Raw genomic sequence first — 22,193 nt, forward strand, 5'->3', positions numbered from 1 at the left:
TCTTTTATTGTTAGCTTAGTTTGTGTTTTTCCCCTATTTATAGGTTTTGGTGTCTGTTGCTGTGTATGTATATAATTGCTTCCAGAGTGGCTTTGTTGTTGCTAATAAATATAGAGAAGGCAGCGTTCTTCATTTTGTGCATCAGAGAGCAAGTGAGCATGCTTCAAAGGATGTTGGAATTTTTTGCCATATGCAACAAAAGACATATAGACTGCTTGCTGGAGGTACTCTTTATGGAATTAAGCATAATATCATGCTGATAACTCTGTGCAAAATAATTAGAAAGATTACATGGTGTCTGACATGTATTCTTGCCATCACGAAATATTGTCAGATGCATAACACGGGACAGACACCGTAGATCTTGGCCAGCCATCCCCAATTGTGGTCTCGACCTCCTACCATTGAGCAGACTGGTCCAAGAGACAAAACACGCCACTTTTATCTGATTGAATGTAGTGTATGTTGCACAAGATTAGGAGACCGTGTCAGTTGTTATTGTTGACGCAGATACAAATCTGTGAGCCTCATAAACTAATGTCAAAAGAAAGAGAATAATACCCATGGAATACACTCTTGGTAGGACGGCAAGACCAGTCTCTTGCAGAGTTAAATAACCATGCGGTAGTATTATGATATCAAGCTGAACAATAATTTACTTAAAAAATAGTTTTCTTCGTGCAACATTGCACTGATAGTCTTGAAATACAATACCTATTGCTAACAGAAGGCCTTCCAAATTTGCATGACAGGATGGCATATTTTAGGAAGCAAGAATCAAAAGGGAGCCGGTTAACTATGACAGTTGGGAATGCAACTCTGCAGAAGTTAGAAAAATGAACCAAATGGAATAGTTTAAAGGAGTACTGACACAAAAAAAATCCACGTGGTTTTTTCTGCTTTAATAAGTAGTTAATGACCCAGTAATCACGGCACGAGACCTCATTTACTTCAGAGCGTGACAGGTAATTATTTGCAGTCTTTTTTGTAGTGACCAGTCCAAGTTTCGGTTTCAGAGAGCAACGAAACGGCTAACCGGGAGTGTAAACAAAGTGGTCACGTGTTCGCAAAAAGCCATGACGTATGTGCTCTGACGCGCAGCCAGCGTGCGGCGCGCCGGCACGCGAGCTTCATGTTGCTAGTCGTCTGCTACGCCTGCACGTGGTTTGCCATGTCCTCGCCATCATCGTCGTCGTCGTCCTCGTTTTCGTCGTCCAGCGGCGACGATTTCCTGCATGTGGGAGTCGCCGCCGTATTAGACGTGGCCAATCACTTTCAATTTGACCCACTGGAGAGCAGCGACTCGGATATTGCGGCCGGCGACGGCGAGGACGAACCTCAACAAAACCTTCGCATCGGCCACGTTCAATGGTAAGACACAACAAATCGGCGTTCAACGTTGTTGTCTGCACGGCATTTAACCAGTAGTGTGTAGTAGCGGTCTCAACTCTTCGCATGTCATAATTAATCTCAATTTTCACTACGTCTTAAGGGCAACAAATGCTGCGGCATATATATGCTATGTATCCGTTGTGTTTAGAGGTATGGTAATTGCCATGCTTCGATGTACCTACAGGTCATCTGGTTTTCGAATGAGCGACGGCTAATTGCTTTATATGCCGGTCTAACAGCAGACAGTTTATTTATATATGTTACCCTCAGGTTACAGTTTGTAAAACAGAACTGCAATGCTCAGCAACATCGGCGAATTGCAGTGTGCGGAGCCAGCAGAGCGCACGTTTCATGTATCGCGATTATCGCAGGTGCCAATGTGGACACTGCAGGGCAATGGAGACGCAGCGCGAGTCGGTGTGCTGCACAGAGCTTGACCGTGTGGACGCACTCCGGGGCAACGAGGCGTGCATCACAAGCCACCCCACCTTTGTTCAGGCTTGCCTGAACGTGCATGCCCTTGAAGTGGCGTATTACGCCCTCATGGAAGACCGCCCGGCGCTTGTAGAGGCCCCGGAAATCCACAGGTATTTATTTACACCTTTTCCACCACGGCCTCGACTCAAAGCACGACGTTCGCAATATTAGATTTTCGGTCGGGAACAATTTATGATCTCGCCTCGCAACACGACATACGTCCGTCCAACCTTCCGTGTTAGTGTTCGAGCCCATCAATCGTAGCACGCGCGTAACCTTTGAGAGACGTGCAGTCGGCGTCACAAATTTACGGTTCACGGTATCTCGGACAACATTGAATTACCAGCGATTCCTGCAGGGGTCATGGAAATATTCAGCCTTTCCTCGTAAGCCGCGGACCCTATACTTTGACGCCGGCTGTACGCTACAGGAGGCATCACCCGCCGCCAATTAGCGTTATCTTTAAAATTCTCCTAACCTTGTTCATTTATTTTCAGGCGGTACAGATACACCGCATACAGCCAATTTGCACGGTGGGTGTGGCATCGGCTAGGACGGGGCAACAGGAAGGTGCTGCCCAGCTGTGTCGTTGCTGCTGTGAGGGACGCCTTCCCATCTGAGATGTACACAGGATTTAAATATCCGGATTATTAAAAAAAATGTCAACAAAATGTGCCTGTGTGTGCTGCTGCAATGCTGTGTAACAAGAAGATGGTTCAGACATGAAATTTGCATTGCACATGAAGTTACAAATTGCCTTCTCAACAAATTGGAAAATACATAGTTTTTATTCACAAAATATATAGCATTATTGCTAACAGGGCCACGACCAAGGTCTGCATCACTTGTGGCCTACACATCTACAGCTGACATGATAGCATAGACTGGTAGAATATTTCAAGTTCAGTGAATAGAAGGGCTATACGTAATCTCATCTGTTCAATCATTGCCATTCTCACTTCTGCCTATCACATCTTCATTTATTCTTACCAGACAATTCATGCAATACATTTCGGTCTGTGAAAACAAGAAGCCCTCGGAGACATGACATGCATTTAGAAATTATTCGCTTCCTTTACACGCGCATACCAAATGGGTACTCCCAAGTGCAACATTTTAGCAGCGAGTGGAGCGCATTATGTATTTGTGTCATGTACAATTGCACCGAGGAGTAGCTATACAAAACATTTTTAGAGGGCTTAGTAGTTGTGTGTATTTAACAAAATTGGCAGCTCTCAGAAATAGGAAACTGGCTTGTGCAAAGTCTGGCTTCTTGTCCTATTTAGTACAGGTTCATCTTGCAACAAATGGCACAAGAGTAGACGACACGTATTAGAGTAGACAATTGCCCCTGTTCTAGTCATGTGCCATCATCCTCTCTGCCATTTCAGCCAAGGCTAATGCAAAGTCGTGCTATATTAGAGAAGATTTCATTAACTATGGCAGAACTGCCCACTTTTCAAGTTTTTTTGTCAGAATGATGCAGAAACGAAGTGGGTGAGGTTACAAGGTGGTTCAAAAAGATAAAACACGAGAGACAACAGAGTAGTAGCCCCTTACTTCCTGATGTTGCACAGACCATGCGAAAGTGGCAGTTGCTGTCAGAAGGGGCTTAGAGGCACCAATTTCAAATAGAAAGTTTCGAGTTTTCTTGTTTTTTTGTAACTGTATTGGGCTCTCTACTTACGGTTACAATGATAAACTGAGAATACTGTAGTCAGACAAATATGTCATGGCCCTTTCACAGCAATAACTAGTGTAAATACACTGTTACAGTACATCAAAAAGCAGAAGTAGCAGCCGAAATGTTTGTTAGGTTGAGAAACGTAACAAGCTCCAAAAGAAAACCAAGATAAATATTGTGACGATGCGTCACAATTATTTACAGGATGGGAGATGATAGCTCAAGGTAGGCCATCTACGCAGACAATCGCAGTACAGTCCAACCATTGTCTTCATTGTATTAGCACGTTTCATTTCCCCATTCGCAGACGATGCCCAGTGGGCAAGTCAATCAGAGAATCAATGGTGGTAAAGCTTGAGGCGTGCGGCGTAAGTCAACTGTCTCTTACTAAAGTGGCGACGGGTACTTGTGAGACGAGAGATTACATACATAACGTCACTGAGGTGGTCGATAATGACGAACAGGCCAAGAACTTCCGACACAAACCACAGCATCTACAGTCACACAACGTCACCCTTAGCATAAGAAACATGTTGATGGCAGGTGTCATAGCATCTCCTTGAATGCTTGCTGGGATGCCAGAGTGCGTAGCCAGGCGGACGGATGTCGTCCGCCATTTTATTCCAACTTCTTCCTTCTCACTTCTTCCCTAGCCCATTTCTTCGTCTTCTTTCATGCGTCCAGCGAGACCACTTCAAACATGTTTCATTATTGCACATCATCTAAGTTACAGTATAGATTGCAAAGCAGTTTCAAATGGATCTGAACCTTCAGCCACAACAATGTCCCTCGGCAGTGCACAGAAAGAAGACATTAAACAATTTTGAACTTGCCATATGGAAGCAGGCCGCACGCGTGCTGCTGCTCTAAGAGAAGGACAGGAACAGCTCAATGTATGGATGCATGAATGCTAATTTTCACCAACGTGTTAAAGAACAAAAATATGTGCCCTGAAATTTCTCATTTATAATGCAGGGGCAGTTTTGATGCGCTATGTCCGACAGAGAATTGGTCAATTTCTTCTTTCTAGAAGTAAAACGAAATGTGTGCCTTTGAACCATTTCTATTTAGTAATGCCCTTAAAGACTGCTGCTGATGGTTGCTAAATAGCTATTGACGAATGAGTTATACTGAAAGTATGGTTGTTGCCACATCATCGATGTAAAAACTACTGTCATCCCTGCTGTCTGCTGGCACTGTCTTGCACGACCGACCTGTACTGGGCATAGTACGAACACTAGATATGGTGCAAATTTAGGCACCAGGTGATGCACGTTAGCACGGACGTGAGCTCCAACATTAGCACGCTTAAATCATGCCATCACCACTTTGTTCAACCTCCCTACAATGAACTCTTCTATCATCGCAACTTACAGACAGACGTCTCTTACCCTCAATCTCGGTCTTAAAAGAAGGTTGCAATGGCTATTTTGGACAGCAGACGTCTGCTATGCCACATTAGGGGCCAATTTATTGAGACACTTTCATCTGCTGGTCTGCCCATCTGTGGCAAACTTTCCTTCTTCTGGCGCGTTGCCGGTTTAGACATGAGCATGTAGCGGGGGATGGCCGAGCGAGGTGAAGAAGAGGAAGTGAAACGATGGAGTAGATCAAGTGAAGGGATGTACAAATAAAGCCCCAGTGTTCTGAACTATGCTTGGTGGTTTGGTTTGTGATACGTTTGATTACACAGGGTTATAAATGTTACATATTTGTATCTGATCACCAACGCCACCTACATATATAACCTAACAGTTGATAGTCTTGACAAGCCTGTGTGTTTTAGATATACAGCAACAGCATCAACATGCGCACATGCACCCAGCTATGTAAACTTAAATAAAGTTCTTTGTTGTATTCCTGAGAAAAAACATCGTGTCAGAAGAGGGCCACAAGTAACAAGAGCAGCAGCCGACAGCTCTGCAACGCCTGCCCATGAACGCCATGGCAAGTCCCTTTTTACAACCTCCACCACCGTTCACGCCCGGCGACGACCCAGCAAGTGAATGGGAAGAATGGTGGGAAGCCTTTTTGATCTATGAAACCGCCATAGAATATTCAGCTAAGCCTGACGCCGCAAGAAAAGCACTTCTCCTTCACATCTTGGGACCGTCAGCGCGAAACATTCAGCAAACGCTTCCCGAGGTCCAGGCCGAAGATTCTGTGAAGGCAATCATAAAGCAGTTTGATTACTTGTACACGCCGTGCAAGAACGTCACTCAAGCAACCGCACTGTTTAATACAATGGCACAGCAACTGGGTCAAACCATCAACGAATTTGTCACCGCGGTGAAACTGCAGGCACGCAAATGCGACTTCGGTCAACGAGAGAGCCGCATGAACAGAGACCGTATCATTGTAGGGATCAGGGACGATGCCCTACACAAACGCCTATTCAGAGAGCCCTAACTGACTCTGGAGAAAATAATTTCAGCCTGCAAAGCTGCCGAAATCTCGAAACAGCATGTTTGTGATTTACAAGACAAGCAGGGAGAGGCTACTGTGGATCGCCTATCTCGCAACTACGCGCACAGCACGAAACAAGCCCGTCTGCATCGCACCAGCGCACATCACACGCAGCAACAACCTGTCAGCTGTGTTCAGCCTTCTCGTTGCACGTGCTCAAGATGCGGCACCAATCATCCACCAAGGAGTTGCCCAGCATACGGTAGCCATTGCTACTCTTGTGGCAAGTTTGGTCACTTCGCTTCTGTGTGTCGTCAGAAAGTGTGTGCACGTTCCTCAAGAAATGCAGTGTTGTCTTTGGATGCCCAACCAGAGTCCCCCTCGGACACTCATCCAGTGTGCCTTGGCATGTTGACAGTGCAAAGACTCCATGCAGCAGCAGAATGGACAGAAACAATCAACATCAATGGCTTGGATGTTGTTTTCAAGCTCGACACAGGAGCTGATGTAAACACCATTTTTTGAGTACGCTCAAGAGATGCCAGCAGCAACCAAAGTTGCATCTTCCAGTGTGAAAGCCTCAACTTATGATGGCACAGGACTGCCAATACTTGGTGAGTGCAAAATGAAGTTACTAGTGAGAGGCAAGTTCCATACTCTGACATACCATACCACCAACAAAAAAGTTTTTCCAGTCCTCGGAGCATCTGCATGCCAAGACCGATGGCTGATCGCCCGTCTCATAGTGTGCACTCAAGCAGTAGCAAGCCCAATGCTCTCAACGAGAAAGGCTCGCTACATTGCAGCACTCAAGCTATTTTAGATGCATACTCTGGTGTATTTGAGGGCATCGGTCAATTACCAGGTGTGGTCAGCATCACTCTCAACGACAACGCAGTACCTGTCATTATAGCTCCCAGGAAGATTCCCCTTGCTATCCAAGACAAGGTAAAGCATGAGCTTGATGACATGGAAACAAAAGGCATCATAACAAAAGTAACAGAACCAACAGATTGGGTCCTTCCACTCGTGATTGTCATGAATAAGGATGGACCCTTGTGATTGTGTTTAGACCCAAGACAGCTAAATGATGCAATCAAATGCGAGCATTACGTCATACCAACACAGGATGAGCTTCTTGCTAACCTGAGCAACTACACCCGTGTTTACAGTGCTTGACGCGAAGTCAGCCTTCTGGCAGCTAACACTCGATGAGCACAGCTCCAAGCTGTGTACATTCATCATACCTTGGGGATTGTACAGGTTTCTTCGAATTCCCTTTGGACTTGAGAGTGCACCAGTTATTTCAGCGAGCCATGGACAGCATCTTCTCAGGAACTGAGAATGTTTGACCCTACTTTGATGACATACTTCTTGTGTCCAGGAATATTGAAGAACACAATGCAAAGCTTTATGAAGTGCTAGAGGTAGCACGACAGCACAACTTGAAGTTGAATGCATCAAAGACTAAGGTTGCTGTTTCAAACATTGCCTACCTAGGACACCTGCTAACACCAGATGGCTTGAAGCCTGATCCTGCCAAGCTCCAGGCTATCACTTCTATGAAAGCACCAACCACCAAAGAAGAGCTACTCAGGTTTCTAGGCATGATCACATTTCTTGCAATGTTTGTTCCTTTTGCACTGACAGAAACTGCACAGCTCAGGGCCCTCCTAAAAATGATGCAGCATGGTACTGGGATGCAAACATGGACAGAAGTTTTAACTACCTCAAGAGAGTTCTTATAGAAGCATCAGTCCTCAAGTACTCCAACCCAAAAGAGCCAGTCATTGTCTCTGTAGATGCTAGTGCAAACAGACTAGGTGCAGTGCTGCTACAAAATCAACAACCAGTTGCATATGTCTCTGCGTCACTGACATCAGCACAAATAAACTACGTCCAGATAGAGAAAACTTCTTGCAGTTGTGTTTGCTTGTGTACACTAACCTTTATACATATGGCCGACCTGTGACTGTGCACACTGACCACAAACCACTGATTGGTCTCTGCAAGATAGACTTCGATGTAATCACTCCAAGCCTGCGGCGTCTACTTCTACGTCTTCAGAGATACAATGTCCATCTTGTGTATGTGCCAGGCAGACACCTTACTGTCACAGATGCCCTTTCACGTGCTGCAGACATCTCTCCACACTGACACATCCGATTTGGAAGAGTGCAGAGTGATGACTCTGATCACTGCTTCAACTACAAAGCTGCAAGAGCTTCGTATTGCAATGAAAAAAGATCCAGTTCTTCAGAAAGTTGCCCAGTATGTTCAGAATGGGTGGCCAAAGCATCAAATTGTTGATCCACCTGCTAGACCATGTGCTCATTGCCAAGATGAGCTCCATCTATCGGATGGCCTTCTTTTTCGTGGAAGACCCCTTATCATTCCTACATCCTTCCAACAAGATACTCTGAAACGACTTCACACAGAACATCAAGGCATTGTTTCAACGAAAAGCAAAGCACGTGCAACATTGTATTGGCTGACAATCAACAAAAACATTGAAAAAATGGTCACCAGCTGCAAATTCTGTCAGCAGCACCAGCGCTCAAACCAATGAGAGCCACTAATGGACAGGAAGCTTCCCACCACGCCTTAACAGATGGTTGCCATAGATTATTTTCACTTCAACAATGACACTTGCTTATAGTTGATTACTTTAGCAAGTACATTGTGGTTGAGCGTGGTTGAGCAGATTACAGACATTTCAGCTGCCAAAGTGATCTTTATACTGAAAAAAGAATTTGCGCACTTTGGTGTCGCAGAAGAAATGATCTGAGACAATGGGCCACCGTTCAACTCTGAAGTGTTCAAGAACTTTATCAGGAGCTGGGATATTTCCTTCAACCCAAGCTCTCCATATTATCCAAAGTCCAATGGTCTTGCAGAAAGGTCTGTACAAACAGTAAAAACCAGCCTGACCAAAGCACTGAAAGACGGTAGTGACCTGTCGCTTGTTCTCATGGAGCTGAGGGACACTCCAGTGGACAATTTAATACTGTCTCCAGCAGAACTTCTAATGGGCCGCAAGATAAGAATGCTCAAGCCAGTGGCACCCAAGCAACTAAAACCACATTACGATTGTGGTGCAGCCCAAGAATGCTTTCAAGTTCGCCAACCACAGCAACACAGTCATGGAGACAAATACGAAGCCATTGTCTTCCGTGACTCAAGGTGAACAAGTGTACTTTCGCCGAAACAACAAATGGGAACCTGGAATTGTAGCCCAAGTTGGCCCACAACCACGATCGTACGTGATCAGAGCCAAATGGAAGGCAATTCAGAAGAAACCAGTTCCATATCAGGCCAGGCGTTTGGCAATCAAGCTGCACAACACCTGAGGACTGCTACTCATTTCGCTCAGAGAACTTCACCTCCAGCAATCAACGTCACTAGCAGTGTCATACCAACATACCCCGCCAAGATCGCACTACACGCCCAAGAAGGCGAATTGTTCCTCCAGCAAGATATCGCTGAAGACGACATGCTTGTGCAAGAACTGAACTGCAAAGACCTAGCAAAAAAAAAGGGGGGGGGGTGTTCAGGAAATTACTGCTTCCCAAACCTAGATAGGTGAGATTGCACAAGCGACGTCTTGTCGACAGGCCCCGAAGAACTTGTGACATGAGGTGGCTTCGATGGAAGGGCATATGGAGTGCCTCCATTGATGTACTCTTCAAGAGTGCAGAACAGACGGTTCACATAACCTGCATGGCCAAGAGACACTCGTGATTACTGAGTATGCAACGAAACAAGTGGAAAAAAACACACAATTGCAAATTTTGCACTGAGTGCTATGAAATTGTGGTAAGCAATTCTAAAGCATTTCTGAGCTCCTGTGAGCCTATGGAAATGCAAACAATTATGTCAATAAGGCTGTTTCTCTAAACAAATTACAATTATTGCTCTTTACAGAAAGACAATGCCGAAATATTTTTCGTATACTTTCTCGCCAGTTTCAGTTTGTTTCTACGATTCTGAAAGCAGTCTTCATATATGTCTGGTTGAGCTGAATTTTTCTACAAGCTTCAATAAGGTAGTGTGCTAAATTTCAGAGCATGGGCCCAATATTTATAAAGAGTGCCTCTGAAAATAAGCAGTTTCAATGTATGTGGCTGCTGTTGCATGTAGTTTGTGAAAAGTTATTTAAAAAGTAGCACTGGTGATTATTTTGCCAAAATTCCATAAGAAGGACACCAGCCCCTTGCATACCGTAAGTCGGCGCCTGCTTGACAGAGGAGACACTTGCTTTTCCGTTCCGCGCTTTTGGGTGCTTCACCTTCCAGCGAAGTTCTCCACTCAGTGTCACGGCCTGACCCTTGTCGACATTTTCATTGTAATGCAAGGCAGCCAGTGCAGTCCTGCAGTACAGGAATATGCCATAGCTTTGTACATGCTATATTTTTTATGTGCACTTGCCCAGCCCAGCATACAAGCAGTAAGGCAACTAATTGAATATACTTTCACAGTCATCAATATGCACAGTATCATAGGGAGAAACTGGTATATTCCACTGGCAACGTAACGGAAACGACACTCTGAAATGGAAAGTAGACTTACCATACTGAGCAGTCTACTTAATGCATAAACAAAGGCAATGAGAAACTGAAATCAAGTATGTGTTCTGCCTCGAAAATTCGCAAACTTTATTTATTTACTATCTCACAAGTAATAAAATTTTAATCGAACTTGTATCACCATCTAGCAGCACATTTAGTGTACCAGATGGCAAAAGCAGCTGTCTATATATGCACTGTTTGTTTTCTCTTGCATGTATGTGTGAACTGATGTTAACCGATTTGGGTGATTTTGCCTGATGTCAAATGAGCGAGTCAGGGCAGCAGTAGGTGTGTGAAACTCGGCACGAAGCTTCGAAAATTACTTGCCGAGACAGCTCAGATGCTAGGAACAGCTCTTGGTACTTCAGTTTGAGGGAAGCTACAATGCACAAATGGCGCAAACATTTTGAAGGTCATTGTTTATTGAAGATGATGACCATTCAAGAAGAGAAGACCATTGACTTCAACAACTGACTCCACTGTAGAGAAAGTAAATCAAATCATTCTTTCCATACAGACTGTATGCTTTACACAACACTGCAGATCTGGAAAGCCAATTATTATACAAATTATTTTGCATTCCTTGTCCTGAACATCAAACACATAACCATTAGTGTTTTCCAGCATTCTCAAAATTCAACGCATCGAGTTCATCACAAGAAAATTTACAGTTGTTAAGCTTACCGGTACGGTTAACCTAGTGCAGTGAACTGAGGACTCGAAACGATATCAGGAAATGCTAACACATGTAGTTTTGACCTTACTATCACTGCTTGCCATTTTCTCACAATAATTTCTACAACAAACTTACCTTGCAAACATTCCATGGAAGGAGTAAGCATAAGCTTTCGGGGCGAATCGATTGATTATTGCATGAAAAGATTCCACGCTATAGGTCTGCATGTGTGGTGAAATCAGACGGATGTCAGTCAGAAGCCTCTTGTTCGTCAACAGGCTGGACAGCTTGTCATAAGCATGGGTACCTGCAATAATGTACACAAACATGAAAAAACAAAGACACTATTACCCTGTTTGTGGTTGTGTAACAAATGTCATTTTCTGGCATTACTCATGTACCAACAACTGTAAAAGGTCTTGTAGCACAGAATTCAAGAAAAAGTTAAGTTTACTTGTTAATTTGGCTCTCACCCTGGAATATCATGAACAATGTGACGGTCATAAAGGGAAGTGTCCAATGCACGTTACCATGGGAGAGCAGGCACACTTATTTTTCATGGTGTCTGTGCTCTAAAACTTTTTGCAGTTGCAGATACTTTGCTTCTACACTTCCGTCAATTCAGCCCTGACATGGCTGAGAAATGGCCAATAATTTGGTGGACCAAACAAGAGACAAATTTTACTTAATATCCATTGTCAACACACCGGACTGCACTTAATTACTGTCTGTGAAGAACAACATGTGGTCCACAGTGCATGTGATACTTTGCATTTATGAAACAGCCATGCAGCAATTACAAATGGTATGGTTGCCCATGCCTAGACTAACCCCTTTGCTAGTTTGTCCTGCACCAAAAACACGTGACACAACCTGTTGCCACTAGCTATATAAATAACTTATAGTTTGAATATGCTTTTGTAATTATACTGAAAGCAGTGGGTCGTCATGCTACATTATTCATGCTGGTCATGCTATGCAAGAATGTTTTTCTGTTGCTGACGCTGCCTGGGATGTGCCTTTAGTTTCATATCAGGCTGCACCACACAGGCAGTTTCCTGGCGAATGTTCTAGAAAAAAAGGTGTGCATTACAGTTGTGGAATATACTGTATTAACTCATTGTCAGCTACAATTTTTGTTTTAAAATTTTCTTGTGAGAGGTGAAAAATAGGGATTTTCGATGCTAGATGATGCAAGTTTGTTAGGCTCACTGTACCCTAAGCGCCGCCCAGAAAGGTGCTGCTGTTATTATGGTAACCACTGGATAGGATAGGCAAAGAAAGATTTTCTGTAAAAATGTACAAGAAAGCTGCACCTGGAAAGATCCATTTCCGTGGCTCAAGGTCGCCATGCTGGCATCTATCATAAAGTAGGCTGTGGCCATGGTGTTTATCTTGCACGTGGTTCATTACAGAAAGCCACACAGCCACGGCAAGGTCACCATTGCCATTCCCACAATGCACTGAAAAGTACAGGTGGTTGACGATTGAACGTGTCCACAGGCCAATGGCAGCGCATCCTGTGGATTTCGCAGCCTGCAAGAGCTTCTTGTTTAGCCCTGTACAACGAAAAAGAAAGATAAGAAGCAACTAGTAGTAAAGGAGTCTAGCAGAAAAGACAGACAATGCTGACCTTTGCAGACGTGCCATGCATCAAACAGGTGGTCCACTTCAGGCCTCTCAGACTTGAAGTACCTGCATCAGTGTTGCAGACTTTGCTATTTCACAAACAGCTGTGTTACAGCCTGCACTACAATCGTTAGTATGTGGCCCAGACAAAGAGACATGTCATTGCTGCACATTGGTCTCTCACTTCTAGTGAGAAATGTATACAGTGGTGGCCTTACAATGGTTTCCTTGTGCTTCATGGTTCCCACACTACTCAACTGTTTTCATACACATTAAGAGTAGATGTAATAAGTTAGTCATATTGACACATGTACAGTGAAACCATGTTTATATGATTCTGCGTAATACGGTTTTTTTTTTCGTTTCCCAGCCAACACCCCATGGAGCAATGTATTTTTACGCGATTGATACGATCGCGTTTTCACCTGAAGCTGGATGATACAACTGCAAACACGTATTTATGACATAAACTCGTAGCTTTATATTCAAGTGTACTAGATTAAATTACGTTCCAACAACCCAGGAACGTGTTAAAGGCCGGCGACACAAGTGGAACAATACGTGCTGCGCGCCGGCGGCGGCAAAACGCGTGCCACAAAAGCTGCCGCAAAGCAGATCATATCAACGGGGTTCCACTGTACTTGTTTATCTTTCATCAGTAACCCCTTTTCACCTGCTAACGTGCAGGACACGCCTGCAAGTATCGGAAGTTTCTCGAACATTATCGATGCTTCTATCTGTCGTCTGTGGTCACCGACACTTATGTAATCTGATTGTATGAGTGACGCGAATCGTGTAGTACTTTCTGGAAGACACGCGGGCACCAGGGATTACTCTGGAACCTTTGATCACTAATGTATAAAGTAGACATGTTTCGCTGCTGATCAGTTTATCAACAACTTACGGATTGTGCACGCCGCTCTTGTTGTAAAGCTAGTTAGTTTCTTTGCTGGGAACAGGATGGCCCAATAAAGAATCAGCTTCGTCATTCACAGTTTTAGCCCTGTTTTCTTCACTGTCACTGCTACGTGACATTATTGTATTATTTTTGCCGTGAAGAATTTCTCTTTTTCCTAATGTCACGCTTTTTTTACTTTTATGAATGCTGCCATGATTACAGCACAATACTAATTAATCCAGGTTGTTTTCTGGCTACATTTGAGGGCACTTTTACTTAGCACTTTCATTTACATTTGGCAACACTGACCTGCGCACTTGTGGATGCCGGTCAGTCACCACTTCAGTGACAATGATGCCGCTTTCATCAAGGGAGGTGAGAGCCCTCTTCAAACCCTCAAGCTCCATGTGTGTGCTTGAGGATACCTCGTTGCACTGGAAACCAAAGAAAATGCTTGATGAGATGCACCTAAATGCGACTACTAGATGAAACAAACAGCTGAAGAGAGATGGTTGGTTGATGGTGAAGAGGAAAGCCTGCTACTCACACCGCAACTATTTAGCATGCAAATGGCACCTAAACATTGGCCAAGAGTAGTGAAAAGGAATAAAAAAGCGGTAACGAATGAAGCGGACTACTTCTGGAATGAAGCGGAGTACTTATGGTCAGCTATTTAATAAGATTAAATAGCGGACAACACCTGCCTTACCGAACTTATGTCTGGTGGTTGGTTATTCTAACCGGACCGCTACATATTTTAGCGCAGTCGACGACGAACGTGTGGGTTACGTTCTGTATCGGCCAGACGTCGTCACAGCATGTTGTCTTCAAGAGTTACCAAGTGCAAAGTGGGCCGTCAACTGACCGTCCACGTCATGTTAGTTCAGCAGACCTCATCGACACAGTTATGAAAGAAGCATCCATAGGACGCGAGCAACTTCTTCAAATGGAATCGGTGAAGGTGTATCTGTCACTACCGGCACTGAAACAACTGAACCTCGAGCCAATGCGATATGGACGCTTCGCGCAAGAAACCACCGCAGAGATGAGCATCATTATGAAAATTATTGAAGAGCAGCAGTGACAAATGACGCAACAGTCAACTAATGAAAACTCTAGTTGAGTCACTCAGCCTAGACAAACCAGTGCAAAAGCTTGCGGAGCCGGTCATTTTTGAAGGCAACCACCAAAGCCCTCATCAATGGCTATGCTTCTATGAGTACGCATCGGAAAAGATTAAGTGGATTTCTGATGATTAAAAAATTTAAAAGATACGAAGTTATCTTCATGCCACTGCCAGGACATGGTACAATTTGCAGCTTCTTGACAAGGCAGCATCATGTTGGGAGAAATGGAAAGTGAGTTTCCTGGCTGCTTTCGAAATCAGTGCTGTAAAGAGATGGGATGCTGCTCTAGGTTACCAGTACGCATCAGGACCTCCTCTAGAGTATGTCCTTGAGAAGCGCAATTTGCTGCATGCCGCTGAACCTAGGCTCGCCTCAACAGCAGATCTTGCCTTAGTGATGCAGGGTCTCTGTTTAGACATTCGAAATGAAGTTCAGATGAGAGCCCTAAGGACCCTTGACGAGCTTTTGCAGTGCCTGCAGAATCTGTTAACAGGAACAGAACTGGAACAGGAACGCTCAGTGTGGAGGAGACAACTGGTTTTTAACAATCAGGACCTGAATAAGTTGAGTAACCATAAAACCATAAGGAGTGCCTATCCTCGAATAGCTATGCACCTAACTACATGCACAATTTGGGCTATGCAATGGGCACAGTTCAATATCAGAAGTCAGCACGACAATCTGATCATAAAAAGCACTACGTCGTTGGATATTACAGCTATACATTGAAGCCTGCTGAAGTCAATTCATACTACCACAGAAAAAGAAGCGTTGGCAGTTTTAAAAGCTGTACAATATTTTAGAACCTATCAAGAAGGTGCGAAATTCACCATTTTTACCGATCATAAAGCTTTGACGCATCTCCTAGGCATGGCACAACCATAGGGTCGAATCGCGAGGTGGATTAATTACCTACAACAGTTCGACTTTGCCGTATCACATCGGCCTGGCCCACTACTGACGAATGCGGACGCTAGGTCGAGATTACTTGTCCACGAGACAAGCGAACACCCAGAAGAAATAAATCACGTGAAGTTGTGGGAAGGCACTGAGGAAATAAAGTTTGCGGACGGAAAATATTGCATGCCATCGACAATGGTTCCCAAGATATTTCAACTACACCACGACAGTCCAGAGTCAGGGGGACATGACGGCTTCTGGCGCACTTACAACAAACTGCTGAAAAGGTTTACTCGGCCAAGTATGAAGGACGACATCCGAAATTACATTCGCACGTGCCGCCTATGTCAAGTGAACAAAGTGAAATTCAAGCAGGCGACAGACATGATGGTAAGCCCAAAGCATTCACGCATCTCATTTAAAGTCATTCACTTAGACGTCGCGGAACTTAAAAAGATGGGAGAAGGCACAAAGAAAGAAAACTCAAGCATTTTTACTCAGTATTGACAAATGCACAAGAATGATCACGGCCAAGGCAGGAAAACACCAACAGTGTCATTGCTCTTCAAGCTCAATGCTTCCAAAATACAAAGACGATAGAGTGTGGCAATGGCCCGACCTTTCGAAGCAAAAAGTTAGCCAACTGGACACGAGATCATGGGATAAAAGTAAAATATTGCTCACCCTACCATCCTGCAGCAAACGGCCTTGCTGAACGTGCTATAAGGGACATCAAGCAATACATGAAGATGTACCCGAAATTCCGAGGTGGCTGGAAGCTCTGCCTTGAAGCTGCTCCAAGACACCACAACCATTCTGATATAAGGATGCAGTTCTCTCTTTGCCGCTGCTGGAATTGTGCCTACTCTCCCTGTGGATTGTGAACTTGGCATCCTGGAGAAGCTTACACTTAGTGAAGTCAAAAAAAGCGAGAGACAAGAAAACGCCTATCGACAGCGCATGAAAGGGAACTTCGACAAGAGGCGGAACAGTGACATACGAGATATAGAAGTGGAAGACCGCATCCTAGTCAGGAAAGGAATTGGAAGTACCAACGCTATGTTTTACAGACCCTTCCCTGTGGTTTAAAACGGCATCGCAGCATGATGTATTGAAGACTATTTGGTACCTGGGAGCCACCGGTCAAACAGTGCGCGCCTCAATCGGAAATGAGTTCAACTATTACACCAGGAGGTGTAAACACCTGGGGAGGGTGAAGCGGACTACTTCTGGAATTTAAAAGAAGAGGAAGAAGAGGGGTCGGTGGAGAATAAGAGTAAATGGCGAACAACACTCGCCTTGCGGAACTTATGTCTGGTGGTTAGTTATTCTACCCGGACTGCTACAATGAATGCCAGAAGAAAGGAGGTAAATTTGCTGCTCTGCAGGTGGTAACTGCCCATGCGCTCTGCTCGATGCGTTCTGCTGGGAAACAGAGGTCAAGGAGCAGTGAATGTGGCAACCAAATAACATTCTGTGCTCTTTAAATACAGCACTTGTAGCAGTTATTTGTAACTATAGTACTAATAAATGGACATCATCATAACACATAAAGAAAGAATGACTCTGCAGGGTGAATGGAAATTTCTGGTTAGTTGCAAGTACAATGAATGCCAGCATTATCCCATGGAAGAACGTGGTGGCAACATGAAAGAAAATAATGTAAAGCAATGCACAATGTAAGATAATAGCAAAGAAACAATTAATAAAACCAAGTATATGCCTGTGCCTAGAAATAAGTGCATTACTGAGCTCTCACCTGCACAAGCTCGACATCAATGATGCGATTCAAGTTTGTCTCCAGCACTGAGTAAACGCCATACTTGGCACTGTAGCCAGGAGAATCAGCACGGCTGTCGCCTGCTACTTTTGCTCCTCCTCCACACGACACAACCGTTTGCATGAGCCGCCTCTTTTCATCCTGCCAGACCTGGAATATGCATAAAATGCATTTATTGACACGTATTCTTTTGAATATGAAAGGCAGGCCATGTATACCATGTCATGAAATGTACATCTCAGTTACAGTGTGCAGTGTGTATGATATTGACCATTTTTTTCATCATGCAACACCCAAGCATCAACAGATTGTGGTCATCTCAATTTCTGTAATACAGAAATTCCATTACCTCGTTCACTGCTGGAAGCAATAACTTGCTTTGCAAGCGATGGTACGATCTCTCGCTGAAGCAGGCTACGCCCGCATTCTTCAGAAAACGCAAGGACTGCGCTACGCTGCAGCCGGTGAAAAAAATCGCAGCAGCCAGGGTAATGTCGCCTGCGGCACGCTTCCCTTTCTTCGGCTGACTGTGCCAGATGTTGACATGCTTTTCCTGGCATATCACAGAAATAGTGACAAGAGAACCTTTCACCTGCAATCAGGATAATAATACAGCACATAGTGTATTTAGATACACACTGGAGACAACCCTACACTGCATTATTGAAAAGCATGTCATCTGTTGTCACATGAGTGAACATTGGGAACAGGCATACATGCAGGGGGGCTGCAAACTAGCTTCAATTAAACGCACATGGGTCGAAGAAGCAAGTAATTCAGGACAGTGCCATTCCTAGGGAGTCTCTCACCAAATACTGATCGAGCCAAATGCTACTGAGCTTATGCAATCTCACGACAGCCAGTGCATTCGTGCAACCTTACATAGTGGCAAACTAGCTGTGCACAGTCACTTTATTTTAGTTACGAGGAAACATTTTATGTGTTCATATACATGGTTTCTGCCGACGGCACAGGGTACATTTTTCTGATCGAATGATTAGCACCTCTAATACGTTTGCTGCCATTGTATTGGTAATGACAATGGATTTACAACATTAGAATGGATGCAGGAAAGTCTGCAACAAGACGGTGTGCTGAAAATTTGCATTCCTAGTTCCATTCCTCCCCCCCCCCCCTTTTTATTATAGGCAACACCATAATTTTCGCAATGACGGACATGCCACGAGAATAGGGGACAACAGTCGAAGCTGGAGCTTCCCTGTAGGTACTCTAAATGGCACTGTTAGTCCTGTTCGAAGAGGAAAAAGGGCAAAGATGACATGCCACTACTTAGGTAATCTTGAGACTTTTGGAACCTGCACACACCTATCTAAACAAACGTGCTGGGTCCGTCATTGTATGCGTCTGCAATTTTTTTTAGATATTAGCATTGCGTCATGAGAACACATCACAGTATCTGCAATGCTGTTAATAATTACACTATTTATTTGTGAGAGAAAGAGACATGCACACCTGTAGTGAAGGTTCAGCAGGGAAGCCACAGGTCTTGCAAGTTTGGAATACCTGCAGCAGGCATTCCTCGTACACAATGAACTTCCTAGCTGCAAGAGGTTCACCTGAGGATCTGTTAAGAAGAATATTCATTGGAGCATATGTAAACATTGTTCTTTCATGAACTGGCACAATTGTGGATATACTTATATTGCTGCTAGAAGTAGCTTTTATTATGATGCAACCTCCATGCACTGCAACGACAGCCCACAACGAGGAATTGGTGAGGCTATAATTGCACAAATTGTGAAGTGCATGAAATTTCACTGCATGAACGTGACGCACACACATACACACAGATGACAAAGAAAGGCATGAGGAAATGAGAGATTAGATGCTATAGGTACAGCGATAAACTGCTCGCCAAAAATAACATGGCAATATACAAGCTAACCTTTAGGGCATTACAAGCCTATTTGCCCTGCACACTTACCTGAACACATAATGAGGAAGTGCACAATTGGTACCTTATTAATACAGTTTTCACATTACTAACGAGAGGAGCATGTCCATGATTAAATGAAAAGTAAATTGTTTGGTTTTACAAATTCCAGAACCACAATATGATTATGCGGCACGACGTAATGGGGTACTCCTGATTAATTTCAACTACCTGGGTTTCTTTGACGCGCACCCAATGCACAGTTCACAGGCATTTTTGCAATTTGCCCCCATCAAAATGCGACCGCTGTGGCTTCATCACACAACTTCATGCTTAGCAGCACAAAGCCATAGCCCCTAAGTCACCACAGCGGGTGCATGCCTACGATGCTGGAAGTTGCAAACAGGATGATGGTCACCGTCCCTGGACTTTATTTGACTGCCACAGCCAGTACAAGGTCAAGCAAGTGCAGCGGCAGGCAGAAACGATTCCCCTGAACCTTTTCTCCCTCGTGCACATTTAATGCCCCTTGATTGAAGCTCAGACAGCGCAGCTACTGAACTCCTTGGATTGTTGTGGCATAGAGAAAACAGGAAGTTATATTGAAAGATATACTTCAAGGCCACTGACATTCATGCGCTTTCTACTGCAGGCTCAAATAAAAAAACAAAATGTCATGTGACTTACGCCACTGAGCTGTTCAATGTAGGCTCATATGTCTTGTCATAAGCGTTGTCTTCATAGGCAGGTTGCGAACGTAGTTCCCGCGCCTACTAGGGCTCCCCTCGCGGCGGCGAGCGCGGAACCGGCAGGATACGACCGGCCCGCTTGCGTTCGGAAAGCCTGTCTGTGCACTGTTTCGCGCGTAGCTGTTGCCTTTTCTGAGCAATGCCGAAGTGCAATCCGAGCTGTTGAGTAGTGTGCTGCAACAGCACGTACACCAACTCACGAGGAACAAAGTTTTACAGGTGTCCAAGCCGACCGTATGAAGCAGAACGGCGTCAACACTGGATAGCACTCGTCCGACGGCATAAGCTGTTTTATGTTCCGGCGTTATGCCAAGTGCGTTATAACGCTGAATTCTTTGCTTTTACAGCAATGATGGCAGCAGCGGGACACCTGCAGTCAGTGGCGTAGCTACGTCGTCTGGCACCCGGGGCCCATAGGTCTTCTGTCACCCCCCCCCCCCCGGGTTTATTCGAGGAAGGCGAGGATATCAACAATTTTCGCGTGTCTTCAGACGTATATGACACCCCCCCTCCCCCCTCCCCCACTGGCCCCGTTGCTACGCCAGTGCCTGCAGTGCGTACCAGGATATGCAGCAAACAAAGTAGTTTGTTCCCACACTGTACCTCAGTAAAGCTGTGGAACTATTTTCCAATCTTCTCCCATTCAAACAGCGCTAGGGCTTGCAGCCGGCTGAGCTAGCATACACTTCTGCGCCCAGCATATCAACTAAGGGGCAGTTGAGATCACCAAAATTTTTGACAACGTGGTTTATTGGAACCTCCTTTGCACGCTCTGAAAAATCGCAACATAAAAGTATCGCACTTCCAGTAACTTGGGCGAAAATATTTTCCCAGCGTAGTCTAACACACTGGTAAGTTCATCCCCTTTTTTTTGTGTTTGGGGAGAGCAACGTTAGAATACCTCTGGTAGGTCTTACGAGTCGTTCGTACGCCCCACGTTCTTGGATGAGATGTTTTGGATTCGTATTTGCCGTCCTGTATGTACAGGGAAACTACCGCGGCGTTCTTGCACTTCCCTGCGATGCAAGCACGGTAATCGCAGCTCCCCGCTAGGATTTCTCTGCTGTCGCCGATCTTCAATAATCAATGTCGCCTATAATTTCATGCGTCCACACCGTAGATAACGAATTAACTTACGCTGAGCTTCACGCATCTTGCTGGTGCATTATTTTTCGTTTGCGGAATAAAGCTAGCAGTCACTTCCGATCAGGCGAGTTCAACACTTCCCTCACGTCGTAGACGTGCCCCACTTCAAATAGACGACTTCCTTTCTCTAAATTCTTTTCACGAAAAAAGCTATGAAGATCTTGTAATTCCCGAAACCCGGTTAAAATTAATATCGGCACGCTATTTCGCGCCATCGCTACCGTTTGACAGGGCGCCAAACACGCAGCGTGAGCTGCTGACGCCGTGAGTAATCCTACCACATTCGCGCAACTATTCGTCAGATGGCGCTAGGGGTCGGAAAGACAGGGCGCCGCCTAGCACTTGCAACGTGCCCATAGGTCATGGATGGCTCTGAACATAAAGGTGTAGAACACCGCTGACGCATTTCCTCCATCAACAGGATGTCCGGCAATTCCAAATCAGTCTGGCATGCTGGAAGTGCAATGAGGCATGAATTTGCTAAGGGTACCCCATTGAAATCAGCACATAAAGGGTTCCATAATAGCTTCAAGTTTATTAACTTAAATTAAATTATAGGGTTTAACGTGCAAAAACCACTTTCTGATTATGAGGCACGCCGTAGTGGAGGACTCCGGAAATTTCGACCACCTGGGGTTCTTCAACGTGCATCTAAACATCAATACACGGTGTTTTCGCATTTCGCCGCCATCGAAATGCGGCCACCGTGGCCGGGATTTGATCCCCCGACCTTGTGCTCAGCAGCCCAACACCATAGCCACTGAGCAACCACGGCGGGTAGCTTCAAGTTTCAAGACCACCAATACCACAATGGCGTGACAGGCACTCACCCACTTCCTTGACAGTTCGGCTTGCTTGCACCTTTGC

At 44.8% G+C, this 22,193-nt stretch overlaps 1 protein-coding gene across 1 annotated transcript; it reads left to right on the top strand.

Moving 5' to 3' along the window:
- Positions 1–1,144: 1,144 nt before the first annotated feature.
- On the top strand, positions 1,145–2,526 carry LOC140216227 (P2X purinoceptor 7-like). Its single transcript, XM_072286625.1, has 3 exons — positions 1,145–1,371; positions 1,764–1,979; positions 2,367–2,526. Exons 1-3 carry the CDS (start codon positions 1,172–1,174, stop codon positions 2,521–2,523), a joined length of 573 nt encoding a protein of 190 aa, XP_072142726.1. The 5' UTR covers positions 1,145–1,171; the 3' UTR covers positions 2,524–2,526.
- The last annotated feature ends 19,667 nt before the right edge of the window (positions 2,527–22,193 follow it).

The sequence above is a fragment of the Dermacentor andersoni genome, chromosome 2, assembly GCF_023375885.2.
Source record: "Dermacentor andersoni chromosome 2, qqDerAnde1_hic_scaffold, whole genome shotgun sequence".
NCBI classification, from domain to species: domain Eukaryota; kingdom Metazoa; phylum Arthropoda; class Arachnida; order Ixodida; family Ixodidae; genus Dermacentor; species Dermacentor andersoni.

Coding starts and splice junctions, on each gene's coding strand:
- LOC140216227 (XM_072286625.1), top strand. CDS start 1,172: ATGTCCTCGCCATCATCGTCGTCGTCGTCCTCGTTTTCGTCGTCCAGC. Junction 1,372..1,763: donor CGCATCGGCCACGTTCAATG/GTAAGACACAAC, acceptor CGATTATCGCAG/GTGCCAATGTGGACACTGCA. Junction 1,980..2,366: donor GAGGCCCCGGAAATCCACAG/GTATTTATTTAC, acceptor ATTTATTTTCAG/GCGGTACAGATACACCGCAT.